Here is a 17,312-nt window from a genome sequence, read left to right on the forward strand (position 1 = left end):
GACTAGGGGATAGAGAAGGCTGTCACATAGTGATATGGAAGTGGTTTTCTTTCCTTCCTTCCTTCCTTCTTTCCTTCCTTCTCTCTCTCTCTCTTTCTTTCTTTCTGTCTTTTTAAAATTTTTATAGAGACAAGGTCTGCCTATGTTGCTCAGGCTGGTCTCGAACGCCTGGCCTCAAGCAATCCTCCCACCTCAGCCTCCCAAAGTGCTAAGATGATAGGCGTGAGCCACTGCGCACAGCCATGTTTACTATTTCCACTAGATTGTCATCTCCATGAGGTTGAGGTTTTCTATTTTGTTTAGGGCTGTCTACTCAGAGCCTGGCACAAAGCATGTGCTCAACGAAAATTTCCTGAATGAGTAAATTGGGGTGAGATTCTTGGGAGAGGGGCTCAGGGGGCTGGAATCCCTATTCCTGCGTGGGACTCCGGGCCACTGGGCGGCGTCCTGGGGTCTGGGGAAGGGCCTCCCCCTGCGCCGAGAGCGTGCCCGGGCGGGCGCGGTCCAGGCGCTGAGCCCCTGGGGCGCTCCCGTGGCTCCTCCCCCGGCGGGCGTGTAGTGTCGGCCCAGCGACTGCGGGAGGCATCCCGGAGCCGGCCGGGCGGGGCGGAGTCGACGCTCGGCCCGGCCTCTGCTCACCTCATCCACGGGAGACGGAAGTCTTGGCCCTGCTCCGCTCCCCCGAGAATCGGGCCTCGCCCTGCTGGGCGGCTGGACCTGGGCAAAGCCTGGGCGCGCTCCCGCGCAGCGGCGCCATGAAGCGCTCGGGGACTCTGCGGCTGCTCTCGGACCTGAGCGCCTTCGGCGGCGCGGCGCGGCTCCGGGAGCTGCTGGCCGGGGACTCAGCGGTCCGAGTCCGTGGCAGTCCGGACGGCCGCCACTTGCTGCTCCTGCGACCCCATGGGGCGGTAGCCCCACAGCTGCTAGTCGCGTCGCGAGGGCCCGGCGCGGAGCTAGAGCGGGCCTGGCCGGCCGGCCAGCCCTCCCCGCTGGACGCCTTCTTCCTGCCGTGGCCAGCGCGGCCGGCGCTGGTGCTGGTGTGGGAGAGTGGCCTGGCCGAGGTGTGGGGCGCGGGCGTGGGGCCTGGCTGGCGGCCGCTGCAGAGCACCGAGCTGTGTCCGGGCGGGGGAGCCCGCGTTGTGGCAGTGGCGGCGCTCCGAGGCCGCCTGGTGTGGTGCGAGGAGCGCCAGGCCCGGGCCGAGGGCCCGTCAGGATCGCCAGCAGCCGCTTTCAGCCACTGTGTGTGCGTCCGGACTCTGGAGCCCAGCGGGGAAGCTAGCACCAGCCTGGGCCGCACACACGTCCTGCTGCACCACTGCCCTGCCTTCGGGCTGCTGGCCTCCTGCAGACAACTCTTCCTAGTGCCCACTGCCACCACCTGGCCTGGCGTGGCCCACGTTCTACTCATCTGGAGCCCAGGCAAGGGCAAAGTGATGGTGGCTGCCCCACGGCTTGGCCTCTCCTACAGTAAGAGTCTGAATCCTGGACGAGGGGACACATGGGACTTCCGGACCCTGCTCCGAGGCCTTCCTGGGTTGCTGTCCCCCAGGGAGCCACTGGCTGTACACACCTGGGCCCCAACTCCCCAGGGCCTGCTGTTGCTTGACTTCGGGGGCACTGTGAGCCTAGTGCAGTCCCACGGTGGTACCCGGGCTGTGGGCACCCTGCAGGAGGCACCTGTAGGCCCGTGGGGGTCTGCAGCCCTAGGCACATTTCAGGGCACTCTGGCCTGTGTGCTGGGCTCCACATTGGAACTGCTGGACATGGGCAGTGGGCAGCTGCTGGAGAGGAAGGTCCTAAGTACAGACAGGGTACATCTGCTAGAACCGCCAGCCCCCGGCATGGAGGATGAGGAAGAGCTGGAGACCCGAGGGAATCTTCGTCTGCTTTCAGCCTTGGGTCTGTTTTGTGTGGGCTGGGAAGCCCCACAGGGTGTTGAGTTGCCTTCAGCCAAGGATCTGGTGTTTGAGGAGGCCTGCGGGTACTACCAGCGGCGGAGCCTGCGGGGTGCCCAGCTCACTCCAGAAGAACTGAGACACAGCAGCACATTCCGGGCACCTCAGGCTCTGGCTTCTATCCTCCAGGGCCACCTGCCCCCATCTGCACTGCTGACCATGTTGAGGACCGAGCTTCGGGATTACCGAGGCTTAGAACAGCTGAAGGCCCAGCTGGTGGCTGGGGATGATGAGGAGGCTGGTTGGACTGAGCTGGCGGAGCAGGAAGTGGCACGCCTGCTGAGGACTGAGTTGATAGGAGACCAGCTAGCCCAGCTCAACACCGTTTTCCAAGCCCTTCCTACAGCAGCCTGGGGTGCCACCCTCAGGGCCCTGCAGCTCCAGCTAGATGGGAATGGCAAGCTGAGGTCCCAAGCACCCCCTGATGTGTGGAAGAAAGTGTTAGGGGGAATAACCGCTGGAAAGGAACCCCCCAATGGAATACTGCCCCCCTTTGAACTCCTGTGCCAATGTCTGTGCCAGCTGGAGCCTCGATGGCTGCCACCCTTTGTGGAGCTGGCACAGCAGCAGGGTGGGCCGGGCTGGGGGGCAGGGGGCCCGGGACTGCCCCTGTATCGCCGAGCCCTGGCAGTGCTAGGTGAGGAGGGGACCAGGCCTGAGGCTCTGGAGCTAGAGCTGCTCTTGAGCAGTGGGCGGCCTAAAGCTGTGCTCCAAGCTGTTGGGCAGCTGGTGCAAAAGGAACAATGGGATCGGGCTCTGGATGCTGGCCTGGCCCTCGGCCCCTCCAGTCCCCTGCTTCGAAGTGAAATCTTCAAACTGCTGCTGGCCGAGTTTGCCCAGCACCGCCGGCTTGATGCTCACCTCCCCCTCCTTTGCCGCCTGTGCCCACCAGAACTGGCTCCAGCTGAGCTCCTGCTTCTACTGAGGACATACCTCCCAGATGAGGTGGGGCCCCCAACCCCATTCCCTGAGCCTGGAGCAGAGCCCCCTCTCACTGTGGGCTTGCTCAAAGCCCTGCTGGAGCAGACTGGGGCTCAAGGATGGCTGTCGGGCCCAGTTCTAAGCCCATATGAGGACATCCTATGGGGCCCCAGCACTCCACCCCCGACTCCACCTCGGGACCTATGACTACCCTTCAGGTATCAGAACACTCAGGGCCTGGAGGCTTGCTTGGGACTGGAGGCTTGCTTGGACAGGTCCTCTGTGTCACTGACACAGGAAATCATTTCTAGGACACAGTGATCAGGGAAGGGTGCCTGGGACTTGGAGGGTCCCATGTATGGACCTGTGTATGCAATACTGTTCTGTCATCTGGAGCTATTTTTAAGATGTGTGTGTTAAATATATACATAGTTTAATATATACACAGTTGTGTGTTTTTAAACAGGTACAGGTCTCAGAGGATGCAGGTTATAGAGGGAGTGGTTGGATCTGGATCTTGTGGCTAAAGTCCCCACTTCCAATCATGAAAATATTTTAACATTTATGAGCATTTAATACAAGGCAGGCATTCTACTCATCTTTATATAATCCCTCAGCTAGCTTCTCATAACCCCAGTGGGGAAAGTACTGATGTTATTCCCATTTTACAGGAAATAGAAGTTTAGAAAAATTAAATGACTTGACCAAGTTCATTTGGCTAGAAAGTAGCAACTCAAAGATTGGAGCCACCTCACTGAACAGCCCAGTAGCTCCCACCTGCTTGGGCTTGGATGTACCCCCCATCCCTGGCTCCATGCTGGCTTCCCTGGCCTGCTAAGAGGAGGAGGAGGACTACAGAGCTCCACCCTTCCTTTCCCCAGGACTCCTCTGCTCCGGAGTAGGAACTTTACTGGGCCCTGGGTCCTTGCCTGTCTCCACCAGGATTTCTGAAGCAGCCTCTAGTTTAGGGGAAGATTTGCCACACACAGGAGAGCTGCCTGCAGAGCTCTCTGGCTCAGTAACAAAATTCACTGGGGGCAGAGCTATCTGGAGAGCCCCATATTCCTGCTGACTCTCCCAAGTCAAGAAATAAGAGCGTCTGCAACACAGATCTCTGCTTGTCTGGATGTATTCAACAGGCTCAACTCTGAAGAGGCCTTTGCCCCATGCTCACTTCTACCCAAGTAACTCCTCAGCCTAGCGTAGGATAGACCCCTGGTTCTAGCTTAGGTTAGGACCCTGGATGCAGCTACTCAGCATCATCCGCAGTCCCAGATACCCCTTGTCCAGGGTTGGGGCCAAGGTTAGGGCTGCCGCTCAGCTTTGTCCTCAGCTGGGACCTGCAGCTTAGATTCTGGTAGCCTTAACCTGGGCTTAAGGTGGACTCAGGCTAGGACTAGTGAGACTAGGGACAGTTCCTGTCTCTCAGGGGAGAGAAGTAGCTTACTTAGTCTTATCTGTGGCTGGTGTTAACTCTTCAGCCTCATAGAGGTCCTGAGGTGGCTCATCTACATGGCCAAGTCCTGAGGTACCATCTTGGCCTCCTCCAGAACTTGGATGGCCCTTGTCCTGGCCCTTAAGCCAGGCTGCCTACCAATACCTGCAGTCAAGCTACTGTTCTTGCTAGAGGCCCAGGGGTAGGGACAGTTCCAGTCTTGGCCTCCACCTCAGCCTCTTCCTGGTCTGGAAGGAGTTCCTCTTCTTGGTCTTGAAACTGGGCTCATCATGGCTCCTCAATGGGAAGCTGCTTCCTGTTCATGATCCTGCTTAATCATTGTTGCTTCTCAAATCTCCCAAGCCTGAGATTTGGCTTGGTCCTCCTGTGCCCAGGAGAGAAGGAATTCTACTCAGCGGGCCCCTGGGGCATGGGCAAGGGAAGGAAGCCAGGTTTTTCATTAAGGTTGTATGGCTTAAGGAAGTTCCCTGGGACCACCCACTAGTAGGGCCTCCAGATGAAGGCCACCCAGCCCAGCAGCTCTGAGCAGAGCAGGTGGGCTTAGATGGTGACTTTTACCTGCTTTTACAGGCTCGGTGCTTGATCACACTAGCCTTATCCTTCCTTTCAATGTGGAGGGTGCAAGTGATCCCAACTGCATCTCAGGACTTTGGAAGACAGCTCAGGGATGCGGGACTTTGGAAACAGCACAGGGATCACCGTGTGACTGAGTTTTAATGGAGTTCCTGAGAGGGTTATCAGACAGAGGTCTCTGAATAGGAGGGTGGAGATCTTAAGCCAAAGTCCTTGGCCTTGAGTACCTGAGAAAGGGGTAAGTTCTGGCATTGATGGGTTTCTTATTTATTTATTTATTTATTTAATTTTTTTTTTTTTTTTTGAGACGAAGCTTCACTCTTGTCCAGGCTGGAGTGCAATGGTGCGATCTTGACTCACCGCAACCTCCACCTCCCGGGTTCAAACGATTCTCCTGCCTCAGCCTCCTGAGTAGCTGGGATTACAGGCATGCACCACCACACCTAGCTAATTTTGTATTTTTGGTAGAGATGGGGTTTCTCCATGTTGGTCAGGCTGCTCTCGAACTCCTGACCTCAGGTGATCCGTCCACCTTGGCCTCCCAAAGTGCTGGAATTACAGGCATGAGCCACCATGCCCAGCTTTTTGCTTCTGTTTTTAAGAGACAGGATCTTGCTATGTTGCCCAGCCTGGAGTGCAATGGCTTATGGGCTCAAGCAATCCTCCTGCCTCAGCCTCCTAAGTAGCTGGAACTACAGACACGGGCCACTATGCCTGGCTTGGTTGCCTTTTTTCTTTTCTTTTTTTTGAGACAATTTCTTGCTATGTTGCCTAGGCTGGACTTGAACCCCTGGACTCAAGCACTCCTCCCACCTCAGCCTCTCAAGTAGCTGGGATTTTAGGAACATGCCACCGCACCCAGCTGCTGAAGGTTTTGAGTGGTGAACAAGGTCTCAGATCCAAGGTCCACAGGCAGGACTGGAGTAGGGGGGTCTGAAGTCCCTGGGAAGGGGAGGGGAGGATCCTAAGCCAGTGGGCAGGAGCATTTCCATAGGTGTGCCTCACCTCAGGAGCTCTCTCAGGTTCACATGGCAGTAAAGCTAGGCACAAGGAGTACTGCACAGTAGTCCCAGCAAGCATCCTGGGTGAAGGCGAGGAAGCAGGGCGCAAGGCTCCTTCAACTGCCTATGTGGCCTCAGGGACCCAAGCCTCCCTTTTTCTTTCTTTTTTTAATTTTTTTTTTTTTTTTTTTTTTTTTTTTTGAGACAGAGTCTCGCTCTGTCTCCCAGGCTGGAGTGCAGTGGCGCTATCTCACCTCACTGCAAGCTCCGCCTCCCAGGTTCACACCATTCTCCTACCTCAGCCTCCTGAGTAGCTAGGACCACAGGTGCCTGCCATCACTCTGGCTTTTTATTTTATTTTATTTTGTATTTTTAGTAGAGATGGGGTTTCACATGTTAGCCAGGGTGGTCTGGATCTCCTGACCTCGTGATCCGCCCACCCTGGCCTCCCAAAGTGCTGGGATTACAGGCATGAGCCACTGCGCCCGGCCTTTCTTTTCTTTTCTTTTTTTTTTTTGGGAGGGGATGGAGTCTTGCTCTGTCACCCAGGCTGGAGTGCAATGGCGCAATCTTAGCTCACTGCAACCTCCGCCTCCCGGGTTCAAGCGATTCTCCTTCCTTCTGAGTAGCTGGGACTACAGACGTGCACCGCCATGCCCGGTTAATCTTTGTATTTTTAGTAGAGATGGATTTTCACTATGCTGCCCAGGCTGGTCTTGAACTCCTGACCTTGTGATCCGCCCGCCTCGGCCTCCCAAAGTGCTGGGATTACAGGCGTGAGCCACCGCACCCGGCCTATACTGGCTTTCTAATTGGTATCCCTGTCTCCTCAAATCTAACCTTGGTTACCGAGAGTATTGTATACTACAGCAAATCTGATCAAGTTCATCACCTACCCCAACATTCAGGGTAAAGGCCAAACTCCTAAGAAAGCCATCCCTTCCTTTGTGTCTGGCCCTGCCTCTCCAGTCTTCTCTTCCAGTCTTCTCTTTTTTTATACTGTGATTGCCTAGTTATTTGTTCATTTCCCTGATTAGTATACAAGTCCCTTGAAGACACAGACCATGGTTATTTGTATTTTGGTATCCTCAGCATGTATCACAGTGCCAGGTTCATAGTAGGTTTAATTATTATTATTATTATTATTTTTGAGACAGAGTTTTGCTTTTGTTACCCAGGCTGGAGGGCAATGGTGTGATCTTGGCTCGTCGCAACCTCTGCCTCCCGGGTTCAAGTGATTCTCCTGCCTCAGCCTCCCAAGTAGCTGGGATTACACTCATGCACAACCATGCCTGGCTAATTTTGTATTTTTAGTAGAGACGGGGTTTCTCCATGTTGGTCAGGCTGGTCTCGAACTCCTGACCTCAGGTGATCTGCCTGCCTCGGCCTCCCAGAGTGCTGGGATTATAGGTGTGAGCCACTGCGACCGGCCTAATTATTATTGTGAATGCAGGAACTGACAAGGCCCTATGACCTGGGGTGAAAAGAAGGGATTAAGCTCTGGCCTGTAGAGATTCTCTGGCTCTCTTCCTTTCTTTTCATAAGCCAGACTGACTCTTTGGTTGATCCAGCCCTGAAATTGATGGCAGTAAGTCAGGTGGATCTGAAGGCAGAACCTAGCCACCAAGGACAGTGGCAGGGGTGAAGAAGTCACTGAGCTCGGACCATCTTGGGAGTTGAGGTGGAGGTGAAAGCAATGGACATAACTGGTACTACCCAGTGCCCCCGATCCCCAAACCAGGAGAGTTTGAGAAGGGATAGGAAAGCCTGAGTCAATGAGGTTCCAAGGAAGAGACTGGTGACAGGGGCTAGTGGAAATTGTGGGTTGAGGTCAAAGGTCTGGAAGATCGATCCCTACGTTGAATATCGCCATCCAGGCTGGGCACTGTGGCTCACGCCTATAATCCCAGCACTTTGGGAGGCTGAGGCAGGCAAATAGATTGAGCCCAGGAGTTCAAAACCAGCCTGGGCAACATGGCAAAATCCTGTCTCTACAAAAAAACAAAAAATTAGCCAGGTATGGTGGCACACGCCTGTCGTCCCAGCTTCTCGGGAGGTTGAGGTGGGAGGATTGCTTGAGCCCAGGAGGTCCAGGCTGCAGTGAGCTGTGATCACACTACTGCACTCCAGTAATACAGTGAGACCCTGTCTAAAAAAATAAATAAATAAATAAATAAATAATAAGGCCCTCCAGGGGCCATGTTCTTCCTAACCTGTCCTTAGGAAGTGTTCACATTGTGTAGATGTAGCAGTTTGGTTCACACTGACCCGGGTAATCAGGAAAAGAGGAGAGCCAGAAAGGGGGGAGGAAGGAGCTCTAGATTCCCACGTCTATAAGGAGCCACCCTGGGCTGGAATGCTTGGCAGCCTTACTGCCCCAGAATGAAGGGGGAAAAGTCCTGAGTGGCTCCACTATGCCACCTCAGTCTCTTCTTAGGCACAGGCTCCCCCTGGTGGTTACTCTTGTCACTGCCAACTCCACCCATTGCCCTCAAACATGCACACTTGCCCATTTTTCAACTAAGGACTGAGGAAGCCTCTGGATGTAGTAAATGGAGCTTCTCTTAGAGCAAGAGAGGAGAAGAGGGAAGGAGAGATTCAAGGAACAGAATTATGGAGAAGGGAAAGGGCCCTGGACTTGTACTAGGATGGTTATCACCCAGAAGAAAGGGGACCTGGGCTGGCAGGATTCTTCGTCTCCAGGATTGGAAGTCTATTCCAGCTACCAACCTGACTTAGATAATTTGGTCCAACTGGGGAGGAAGTTGAGGGCACACAGCAGAGTTTCCTGGGAGGGCATAGCAAGTTCACATTTTATATGAATTTGAAGTACAGGAAGATGCTGGGACTTTTTCAAAATAAATAAAGTCTCACTTAATGCACGGAATGTGAAATAGAGGTGAGCCCCCCCCCAATAAAAATATTTTCCAGAATCACAATTTCAGGGCTCACAAACCATGAGAATTATAAGCTTTGCTTACACTATTACTGCATGGGTCCCCATTTCTGCTTTAAATAAAAATTCAGGTGGGGAGAGAGAATGAATCGGGCTGTGAGGTCCGGACTGAGTGCCTAGGGTCACTCCCAGTGGTGGATAGAAGACTTAGAGTGCTTTCTCCTGTAATTCCCAAACAGAGGGCCTGGGCCTGGCTCTGAAGGTCTCTGCACAAGAGCAAGACAGGACAGGAGCAAGAACAAAGGCGAGGAGAGACAGAATCAGAGAGATGAGGAAGAAGATGGGGCTGGACTGGATGCAGAGAATGAAAAGGAGAGATAACAGATGGGCATGGGGAGAGGGGCCTAGGAGGGAGAAACAGGGACATTTGCTCACTCTGGGGAGCAGAGGAGGCTCTCAGGTATGAATGCTGGGAGGATGAAGGAAGGCACAGAGAGAAGGTCCTTTGGGGCCTGTCACCAGAATTATGGCCAATGCATAAAGCCAATGGGGCAGCTGAGCTAGATCTGGTCTTCCAGAAGTTTCCATTATCTAGAGAATAGAGGAAAAGGGAAGGAGCTGTGATTGGCTGAGGAAAGGGGAATGGTGACCTCCACCAAGAAAGTGGAAGACCCATCTCATCCTGGGCCTCCTGGAGGCCCTGGAGGAGCAAACTGTTCAGGCTTTACATAGATTTCAGGTCCTCAGGCTTTGGCAGCCATTTGGATTCCAAGGTGATATGCAGTCATCTCAAATTCTATTATTTTTGTTTTATTCTGGAGAAAAGTAGGGAAGGTGGGCATTGCCCTTATCCCTAACAGCCCCAGGCAAGCTCTAGGAACAGCCCGGAGCCTCAGAATTGAGGGGCAGGCCTTTCCTACAGAGCCCTGTTGCTGGGGTGGGAAGGCTATTAGGAGCCACAGTAGAGGAAGGGAAGGAAGGGTAGACTGAGGGGAGGTATTGGGTCAGGGGGACACAGAGATCCTAGGCCAGGTCCTAGGACAGGGCAGGGGGGATGCTGATCTAGGTATCACTGAGATAGTTGTCCAGATGGGAAATCAAATGACTGCTTATGACTGACTAGATAAGCTCGTTGTTCTCATAGCTTCTTTGGGATAGTGGAGGGTCAGTGTGGGGTATGGAATTTACAGGGAGCCTAAGGAGTGGGGAGGGACACATCAGCAACCACTTCTTCCCTCCACCATACTGGTCAGACCATAGTGAATTCCCTAGTGAGTAGGTCTCCCCTGTGAATATTGGGAAAGGGAAGGACATAATGTGGCTTTTCTGGGAATAAAGAAAGGGTTGCAGCCAGGCGTGGTGGCTCACACCTGTAATCCCAGCACTTTGGGAGGCCGAGGCAGGTGGATCATGAGGTCAGGAGATGGAGACCATCCTGGCTAACACGGTGAAACCCCATCTCTACTAAAAATACAAAAATTAGCCAGGCGTGTTGGTGGGCGCCTGTAGTCCCAGCTACTTGGGAGGCTGAGGCAGAAGAATGGCCTGAACCCAGGAAGCGGAGCCTGCAGTGAGCTGAGATCGTGCCACTGCACTCCAGTCTGGGCGACAGAGCGAGACTCCGTCTCAAAAAAAAAAAAAAAAAAAGAGTTGCTTGGGAAGAAGAGATGGAAATGGCTCCAAAGTGGAAGGTTGGAAGTGGATAGCCAGGAAGCATCAAACCAGAAAAGGGGAGTCAGAAAGAGAGCGAGGATCAGGCATGGTGGCTCACGCCTGTAATCCTAACACTTTGGGAGGCCGAGGTGGGCGGATCGCTTGAGGTCAGGAGTTCAAGACCAGCCTGGGAAACATAGTAAGACCCCCGTCTCCATAAAAAATACAAAAAATCAGCCAGGCATGGTGGTATGCACCTGTAGTCCCAGCTACTCGGGAGGTTGAGGTAGGAGGATCACTTGGGCCTGGCAGGTTGAGGCTGCACTGAATCGAGATCATGCCACTGCAGCCTGGGTGACAGAGCAGGACCTTGTCAGAAAGAGAGAGAGGGAGGGAGGAAAGGAGGGAGGGAACACTGGATTTCCTAAACCTCTGTGGCTTCTCTACTAAATGATAGAGTTTCTCTTTGTAGAATGCAGCACCTTCCCAGGTGGCCCCAGAAAACGTTGAAGGGGTGTGGTTTTGTTTTCATGGCAAATCTAACTGGAGCTGGGAATGGGCTCTTGACCCCATGTTTCTCACTCTGTTAGCCTGTCCATCATCCCCTTAATATCAGCAGTCAGACCCACAAGGGATAGAGACCTCAGTGCTTGGCATGAGGGAACACCAGAAGAGAACTTGAGGTCCATCCATTTTTCTCTTCTGAATAGTTTTTTGGAATCTAAGCTCCAAGGGGTCAAGGAGGCAGGGGACAGCTGAAGAGTCATCAATAAAACAAAAGGTCTGGGAGCAGTGTAATCCTAGCTACCAAGAGGCTAAGGCAGGAGGATCACTTGAGCCCAGGAGTTTGAGGCTGCAGAGAGCTATGATCTTGCTACTCAGCCTGAGTGATAGAGCAAGACCTCATCTATTAAAAAAAGAAAAGGCTGGCCGGGAGTGGTGGCTCATGCCTGTAATCCCAGCACTTTGAGAGGCCGAGGCGGGGGGATCACAAGGTCAGGAGATCGACACCATCCTGGCCAACACGGTGAAACCCCATCTCTACTAAAAATACAAAAATTAGCTGGGCGTGGTGGCATGTGCCTGTAATCCCAACTACTTGGGAGGCTGAGGTAGGAGAATCACTTGAACCTGGAATGAGAGGTTGCAGTGACCAGAGACTATACAAATGCACTCCAGCATGGGCAACAGAATGAGACTCCATCTCAAAAAATAAAATAAAATAAAAATAAAAATAAAAAAAGAAAAGAAAAAGAAAACAAAAGAGCAGCAGATCTCAGTCAGTTGCAAGGCTGCCCTGTGCCTCCCAGCTCTGTCGCCCAGCTTCAGTTGCCCATCATACCCTGTCAAGCCCTGGTCATCCCTTTTCTTTCCTCACATCTATCCCAGGTCAGTGCTCATATCCCTGTCTCTCAAAGGGATGGATTCTGAACTTGTGCATATTAATAGTCAAATCCACAGAGTCTATCAGTACACCAAATTTCTTTTTTTTTTTTTTTTGAGATGGAATCTTGCTGTCACTCAGGCTAGAGTGCAGTGGCGCGATCTCAGCTCACTGCAACCTCCGCCTCCCGGGTTCAAGTGATTCTCCTGCCTCAGCCTCCAAAGTAGCTGGGATTACAGGCGCGCAGCCACCACGCCTGGCTAATTTTTGTATTTTTAGTAGAGACAGGGTTTCTCTATGTTGGCGAGGCTGGTCTCGAACTCCTTACCTCAGGTGATCCACCCTCCTTGGCCTCCCAAAGTGCTGGAATTACAGGGATGAGCCACCACATCTGGCCCCAATTTTTTTTTTTTTTTTAATGATATGGAGCCTCGCTTTGTCACCAGGCTGGAGTGCAGTGGCCTGATCTTGGCTCACTGCAACCTCCACCTCCTGGGTTCAAGCAATTCCTCTGCCTCAGCCTCCCGAGTAGCTGGAACTACAGGCGTGTGCCACCATACCCGCTAATTTTTTTTTGTATTTTAGTATGGATGGGGTTTCACCATGTTGGCCAAGATGGTCTCCATCTCATGACCTTGTGATCCTTCTACCTTGGCCTCCCAAAGTGCTGGGATTACAGGAGTGAGCCACCATGCCTGGCCAAATTTCTTAAAATTTGAATTCAGCAAATCTTCTGTTTCATCAATTCTGTTGACATCCCAATGTCTTCCAGCTGCGTATTCACAATGATGGGGGCAGATGGTAGAAATGGGATGGTAATGTAAAAGTGGGATCTGGAGCTCAGAAGATACCCCCATCCCATACCTACTACAACATCTGTGCCTTCTTGTTCACTATTTTTGGGGTACCATAGAGAGACTACGGGTCCCCTGATAATATCGCAATTTTCTCTAACCCCAACTCCATGGGACTGATTATAGGAAAAGGGAGATTGGAGGTCAGCCCTACTAAGACCTCCTTGGACTGAGATTCTTTAGTCTTTGTGGCTCTCCTAGAAATATTTCCTTAAGGGGTCTGTTCCCGCATGGGGCTGAGGAAATACAGAGGTGAGAATAACAAATTAGGACCAGGCACGGAGGCTCACGCCTGTAATCCCAGCACTTTGGGAGGCTGAGGCAGGCAGATCACCTGAGGTCAGGAGTTTGAGACCAGCCTGACCAACATGATGAAACCCCCTCTCTACTAAAAATACAAAAATTAGCCAGGTGTGGTGGCGGGTGCCTGTAATCCCAGCTACTTGGGAGGCTGAGCCAGGAGAATCACTTGAACCCGGGAGGCAGAGATTGCAGTGAGCCGAGATCGCGCCACTGCACTCCAGCCTGGGCGACAGAGCAAGATTCCGTCTCAAGAAAAATAAATAAATAAATAAATAAATAACCAATTGGAAGAAGCTCAAATGCAGTCATGTCTGAGGCAAGGAGGACATGAACAGTTGCCCTGCTTGGTGTCTTCAAGCCAGGACTAAGAGGAGAGGAGAAAGAGCCACACTACTGGCTGCCCTTTCATTCTAGAGACCAGGGCTGGCAGAAGTTTCCTAGATTTCCTAAATTTTCACACCTTCCCCCAGACTAGCGACTTGGTAACCTTGGGTCTCTTTCCCCACAATGATCAACTGTAAAATCCTTCAAAGGAAAAGGTACCATGTAGTTTTCTTTAGGGAGATGTGAACAGGGAGGCAAATAAGTGTGGGGAGAGCTGAGGAGATGGTACCCCCCTCAGCTTCCAATCTAGAGGAATGAGGAGTCCCAGGGATTGAGTAAGTAGACAGTAAGCAGGCTGAGGCTCTTGCAGCTTGTAGGAAGGAAGAAAGAGGGTGCAGATGATCAATTTGGATATTATATGGCTCCCAGTTCAGGAAAAAAATCCCCAGAGTCGTTGGGCACAGTGGCTCATACTTGTAATCTCAGCAGTTTGGGAGGTCGAGGCAGGAAGATCACTTAAGCTCAGGACCAGCCTGGGCAACATAGTGAGACCTTGTCTCTGTGAAAAGTAAAAAAAAATTAGCCAGGCATGGTGGTGCACACCTATAGTCCCAGCTACTCGGGAGGCTGAGGTGGATTGCTTGAGCCCAGGAGGTCAAGGCTACAGTGAGCTGTGATTGCACCACTGTACTCCAGCCTGGGTGACAGGGAGAGACCCTGCCTCAAAAAAAAAAAAAGAAAGAAAGAAAAGGGAAGGGGAGGGGAGGGGAGAGGAATCGCCAGAGTGGAAAGAAAAGGAACCCAGCTGAATGGCCTTGTCCTTGTAAGATAGGAGAAAACAGTGTTCAGGGAGCTAGCTTGAATTGACAGAAGGATCTTCCTAGGGGTTTAACCCTGATGGCTTCCCCACCCATATTGGGACACCTCCCATCCTAGAGAACAGTCCCATTTTGTTGTTGATCACATGGAGGTTCATTTTCAAAAAGGTATTCAACAATGATACCTGTTCTTTTACATCTGGGAGCTGAGGAAAGTAAAAAAAAAAAAAAAAGATGGACAAGGCTGGGTGCGGTGGCTCACACCTGTAATCTCAGCACTTTGGGAGGCAGGAAAATCACTTGAACCAGGGAGGCAGAGGTTGCAGTGAACCGAGATCACGCCACTGCACTCCAGCCTGGGCGACAGAGCAAGACTCCATCTCCACACACACACACACACACACACACACACACACAAATATATATATACGTGGGCAAAGATTAGGACTAGGTGTCTGGCTTGCCTCACTTGCCTTGTCAAGGCAGAACCAACCCCTCCAAATTCTGACATGAATGCCCTTACTCTTCCAAATCCTGACCAATGTCCTCGCATTGTTCTGTAGAGAATAGTGGTCTGGATGTTTGCCAGTGCTGACCGTTCCTTGTCATCAACATTTGTGGGCCTCTTTTTTTTTTTTTTTTTTAAATAGAGATAGGGTTTCACCATGTTGCCCAGGCTGGTCTCCAACTCCTGGGCTCAAGCAGTCCTCCACTGGGATTATAGGTGTGAGCCACCACACCCAGCCCTATCTCAATTTAAAGGCTCCTGAGGACCAGGCTGCGAATCAAGGTCTTCCTTGTCATACAAGGGCTTCTTAAAGTAGGGGCAGATTTCACCTCTAAGACTAGAAGACTCTCCAAGAGTGGGGTTAGGTCTCTCCCATCAAACTGGAAGCTCCTTGTTACAAACCAAGTTGTGACTCCCAAAAGGCATCCACCTAGAACCTCAGAATGTGACTTTATTTGGAATAAGGGTATTTGCAGATGTAATTAAAGTGAGGATCTCAAGAGAAGATCATTCTAGATTAAGAAGAGCCCTAAATCCAATAATGAGTATTTCTTTTCTTTTTTTTTTAATTTCTTCTTTTTGGAGATGGAGTCTTGCTCTGTTGCCCAGGCTGGAGTAGTGCAGTGGCACGATCTCAGCTCACTGCAACCTCCGCCTCCCAGGGTCAAGCAATTCTCCTGCTTCAGTCTCCTGAGTAGGTGGAATTATAGGCGCTGGCCACCACATCCAGCTAATTTTTTTTTTTTTTTTTTTTGGCAGTGTCTCACTCTGTCACCAGGCTGGAGTGCAGTGGCGCAATCTCGGCTCACTGCAACCTCCGCCTCCTGGGTTCAAGCGATTCTCCTGCCTCAGCCTCCCAAGTAGCTGGAATGCTGGAATGATAGGCATGCACTACCACACCCAGCTAATTTTTGTATTTTTAGTAGAGATGGGGTTTCACGATGTTGGCCAGGATGGTCTTGATCTCCTGACCTGGTGATCTGCCCTCCTGGGCCTCCCAAAGTGCTGGGATTACAGGTGTGAGCCACTGTGCCCAGCCTAGTTTTTGTATTTTTAGTAGAGATGGGGTTTCACCTTGTTGGCCAGGCTGGACTTGAACTCCTAAACTCAAGTGATCTGCCTACCTCAGCCTCCCAAACTGCTGGGATTACAGGTGTGAGCCACTGTGCCCAGCCCCAATAATGAATATTTCTAATAAGACAGAAAAGAAGAAAACACAAAGACACAGAAGGAGAAAGCCATGTGAAGGCAGAGGCAGAGACAGAGACTGGAGCGATGGGTCTACAAGCCAAAAACACCAAGAATTGCTGACAGCCACCAGAAGCTGGGAAAGTGGCATGAGGCGGATTCTCTCCTGGAGCCTCCCGAACAAACCTGCACTACTGACACCTTGGTTTGGGACTTCTGGCCTCCAGAACTGTGAGAAAATTTCTGTTGCTATAAACCAAGTGTGTGGTAATTTGTTATAGCAGCCCAAATAAATGCATCTACTGTACAAGAGTGAGGTCTCCCTCATAACTGCAGCTCCCTAAGGAGGGATGGATATTATATCTTGGGTAAAGGCTGTCTTTTGTGGGTCAGACTCAGGATGCCAGGGAAAGGCTGAGAGTCTCAGGAGAGCCTTCACCAGGCTCAGACTGAGGTTGAGCTTTAGGCTGTGAATTTGCAGTTCCTGGCCGAGCTCCCTTACTTGCCCAGGGTAGCCTGGATGTTGCTGCCCTGTGTCTGAAGCTCTTGGTCCAGCTGGTCCCTCTCCATAGTGAGCTGAAGGGCAAGGTCCCTGATGCTCTGCAGAACCTTTTCAAAGCTTTGGTTGCTAGGAAAGGAGTCAAGAACAATAAATGGAATATAGATCCTGGCATTGACAGTGGAAAGATGACTTGGCTTTGATCCCAGCCCAAGGAGGCACTGCTCTGCCAGGCCAAGCTGGAGCCACAATCCTGGAGACTCTTTGGATAACTTCCATCCTCCCCACTAACACACTGAAGAGCATTTCATACCTCAAAGCACCTCCCTGTCAGTCACTTCATCTGATCCTCCTATCCCTGAAGCCCACAGGGCAGGGGTTATGATGCTCAGATTACGGATGAGAAAACTAAGCTACAAACAGCACACTGGCTCCTTGGCTAGCAGATGAGAGAGCTGGGACTAGAAAGAAGATGGGTCTGCAGGCTTAAGGCCAGAACCTTTCCCCATGGACTCCTCTCAGCTGCAGAATAGGACCCCAGCCATGGCTGGACTGCCATAGCTGCAAAATTTTTTTTTTGTTTTTTTTGAGACAGAGTTTCGCTCTTGTTGCCCAGGCTGGAGTGCAATGGCACGATCTCGGCTCACTGCAACCTCCGCTTCCTGGTTCAAGCAAGACTCCTGCCTCAGCCTCCTGAGTAGCTGGGATTACAGGCATGTGCCACCACGCCCAGCTAATTTTGTATTTTCAGTAGAGACGGGGTTTCTCCATATTGGTCAGGCTGGTCTCGAACTCCTGACCTTAGGTGATCCGCCCGCCTTGGCCTCCCAAAGTGCTGGGATTATAGGCATGAGCCACTGTGCCCGGCCTAGCTGCATAATTTTAACTTTGGACTTGGGGAAAGCAGATGTGTGACCAAAGGACCGAGAGCTTTGCAAGTTAGAAAGCAAAGGAGGTGTATGTAAAATTATATCCTTCC

General features: G+C 51.9%; 1 protein-coding gene across 2 annotated transcripts; it reads left to right on the forward strand.

Annotated features, from left to right (window-relative positions):
- The first annotated feature begins 520 nt into the window (after positions 1–520).
- On the forward strand, positions 521–16,963 carry HPS6 (HPS6 biogenesis of lysosomal organelles complex 2 subunit 3). Of its 2 annotated transcripts, none has more exons than XM_001170704.7 (2): positions 521–3,094; positions 15,846–16,963. In XM_001170704.7, exon 1 carries the CDS (start codon positions 756–758, stop codon positions 3,081–3,083), a length of 2,328 nt encoding a protein of 775 aa, XP_001170704.4. In that variant the 5' UTR covers positions 521–755; the 3' UTR covers positions 3,084–3,094; positions 15,846–16,963. The 2 variants fall into 2 exon arrangements, with proteins under 2 accessions (XP_001170704.4, XP_054515851.2); XM_054659876.2 differs by having other exon boundaries at positions 15,850–16,963.
- The last annotated feature ends 349 nt before the right edge of the window (positions 16,964–17,312 follow it).

This window comes from Pan troglodytes, chromosome 8 (genome assembly GCF_028858775.2).
Source record: "Pan troglodytes isolate AG18354 chromosome 8, NHGRI_mPanTro3-v2.0_pri, whole genome shotgun sequence".
NCBI classification, from domain to species: Eukaryota; Metazoa; Chordata; class Mammalia; order Primates; family Hominidae; genus Pan; species Pan troglodytes.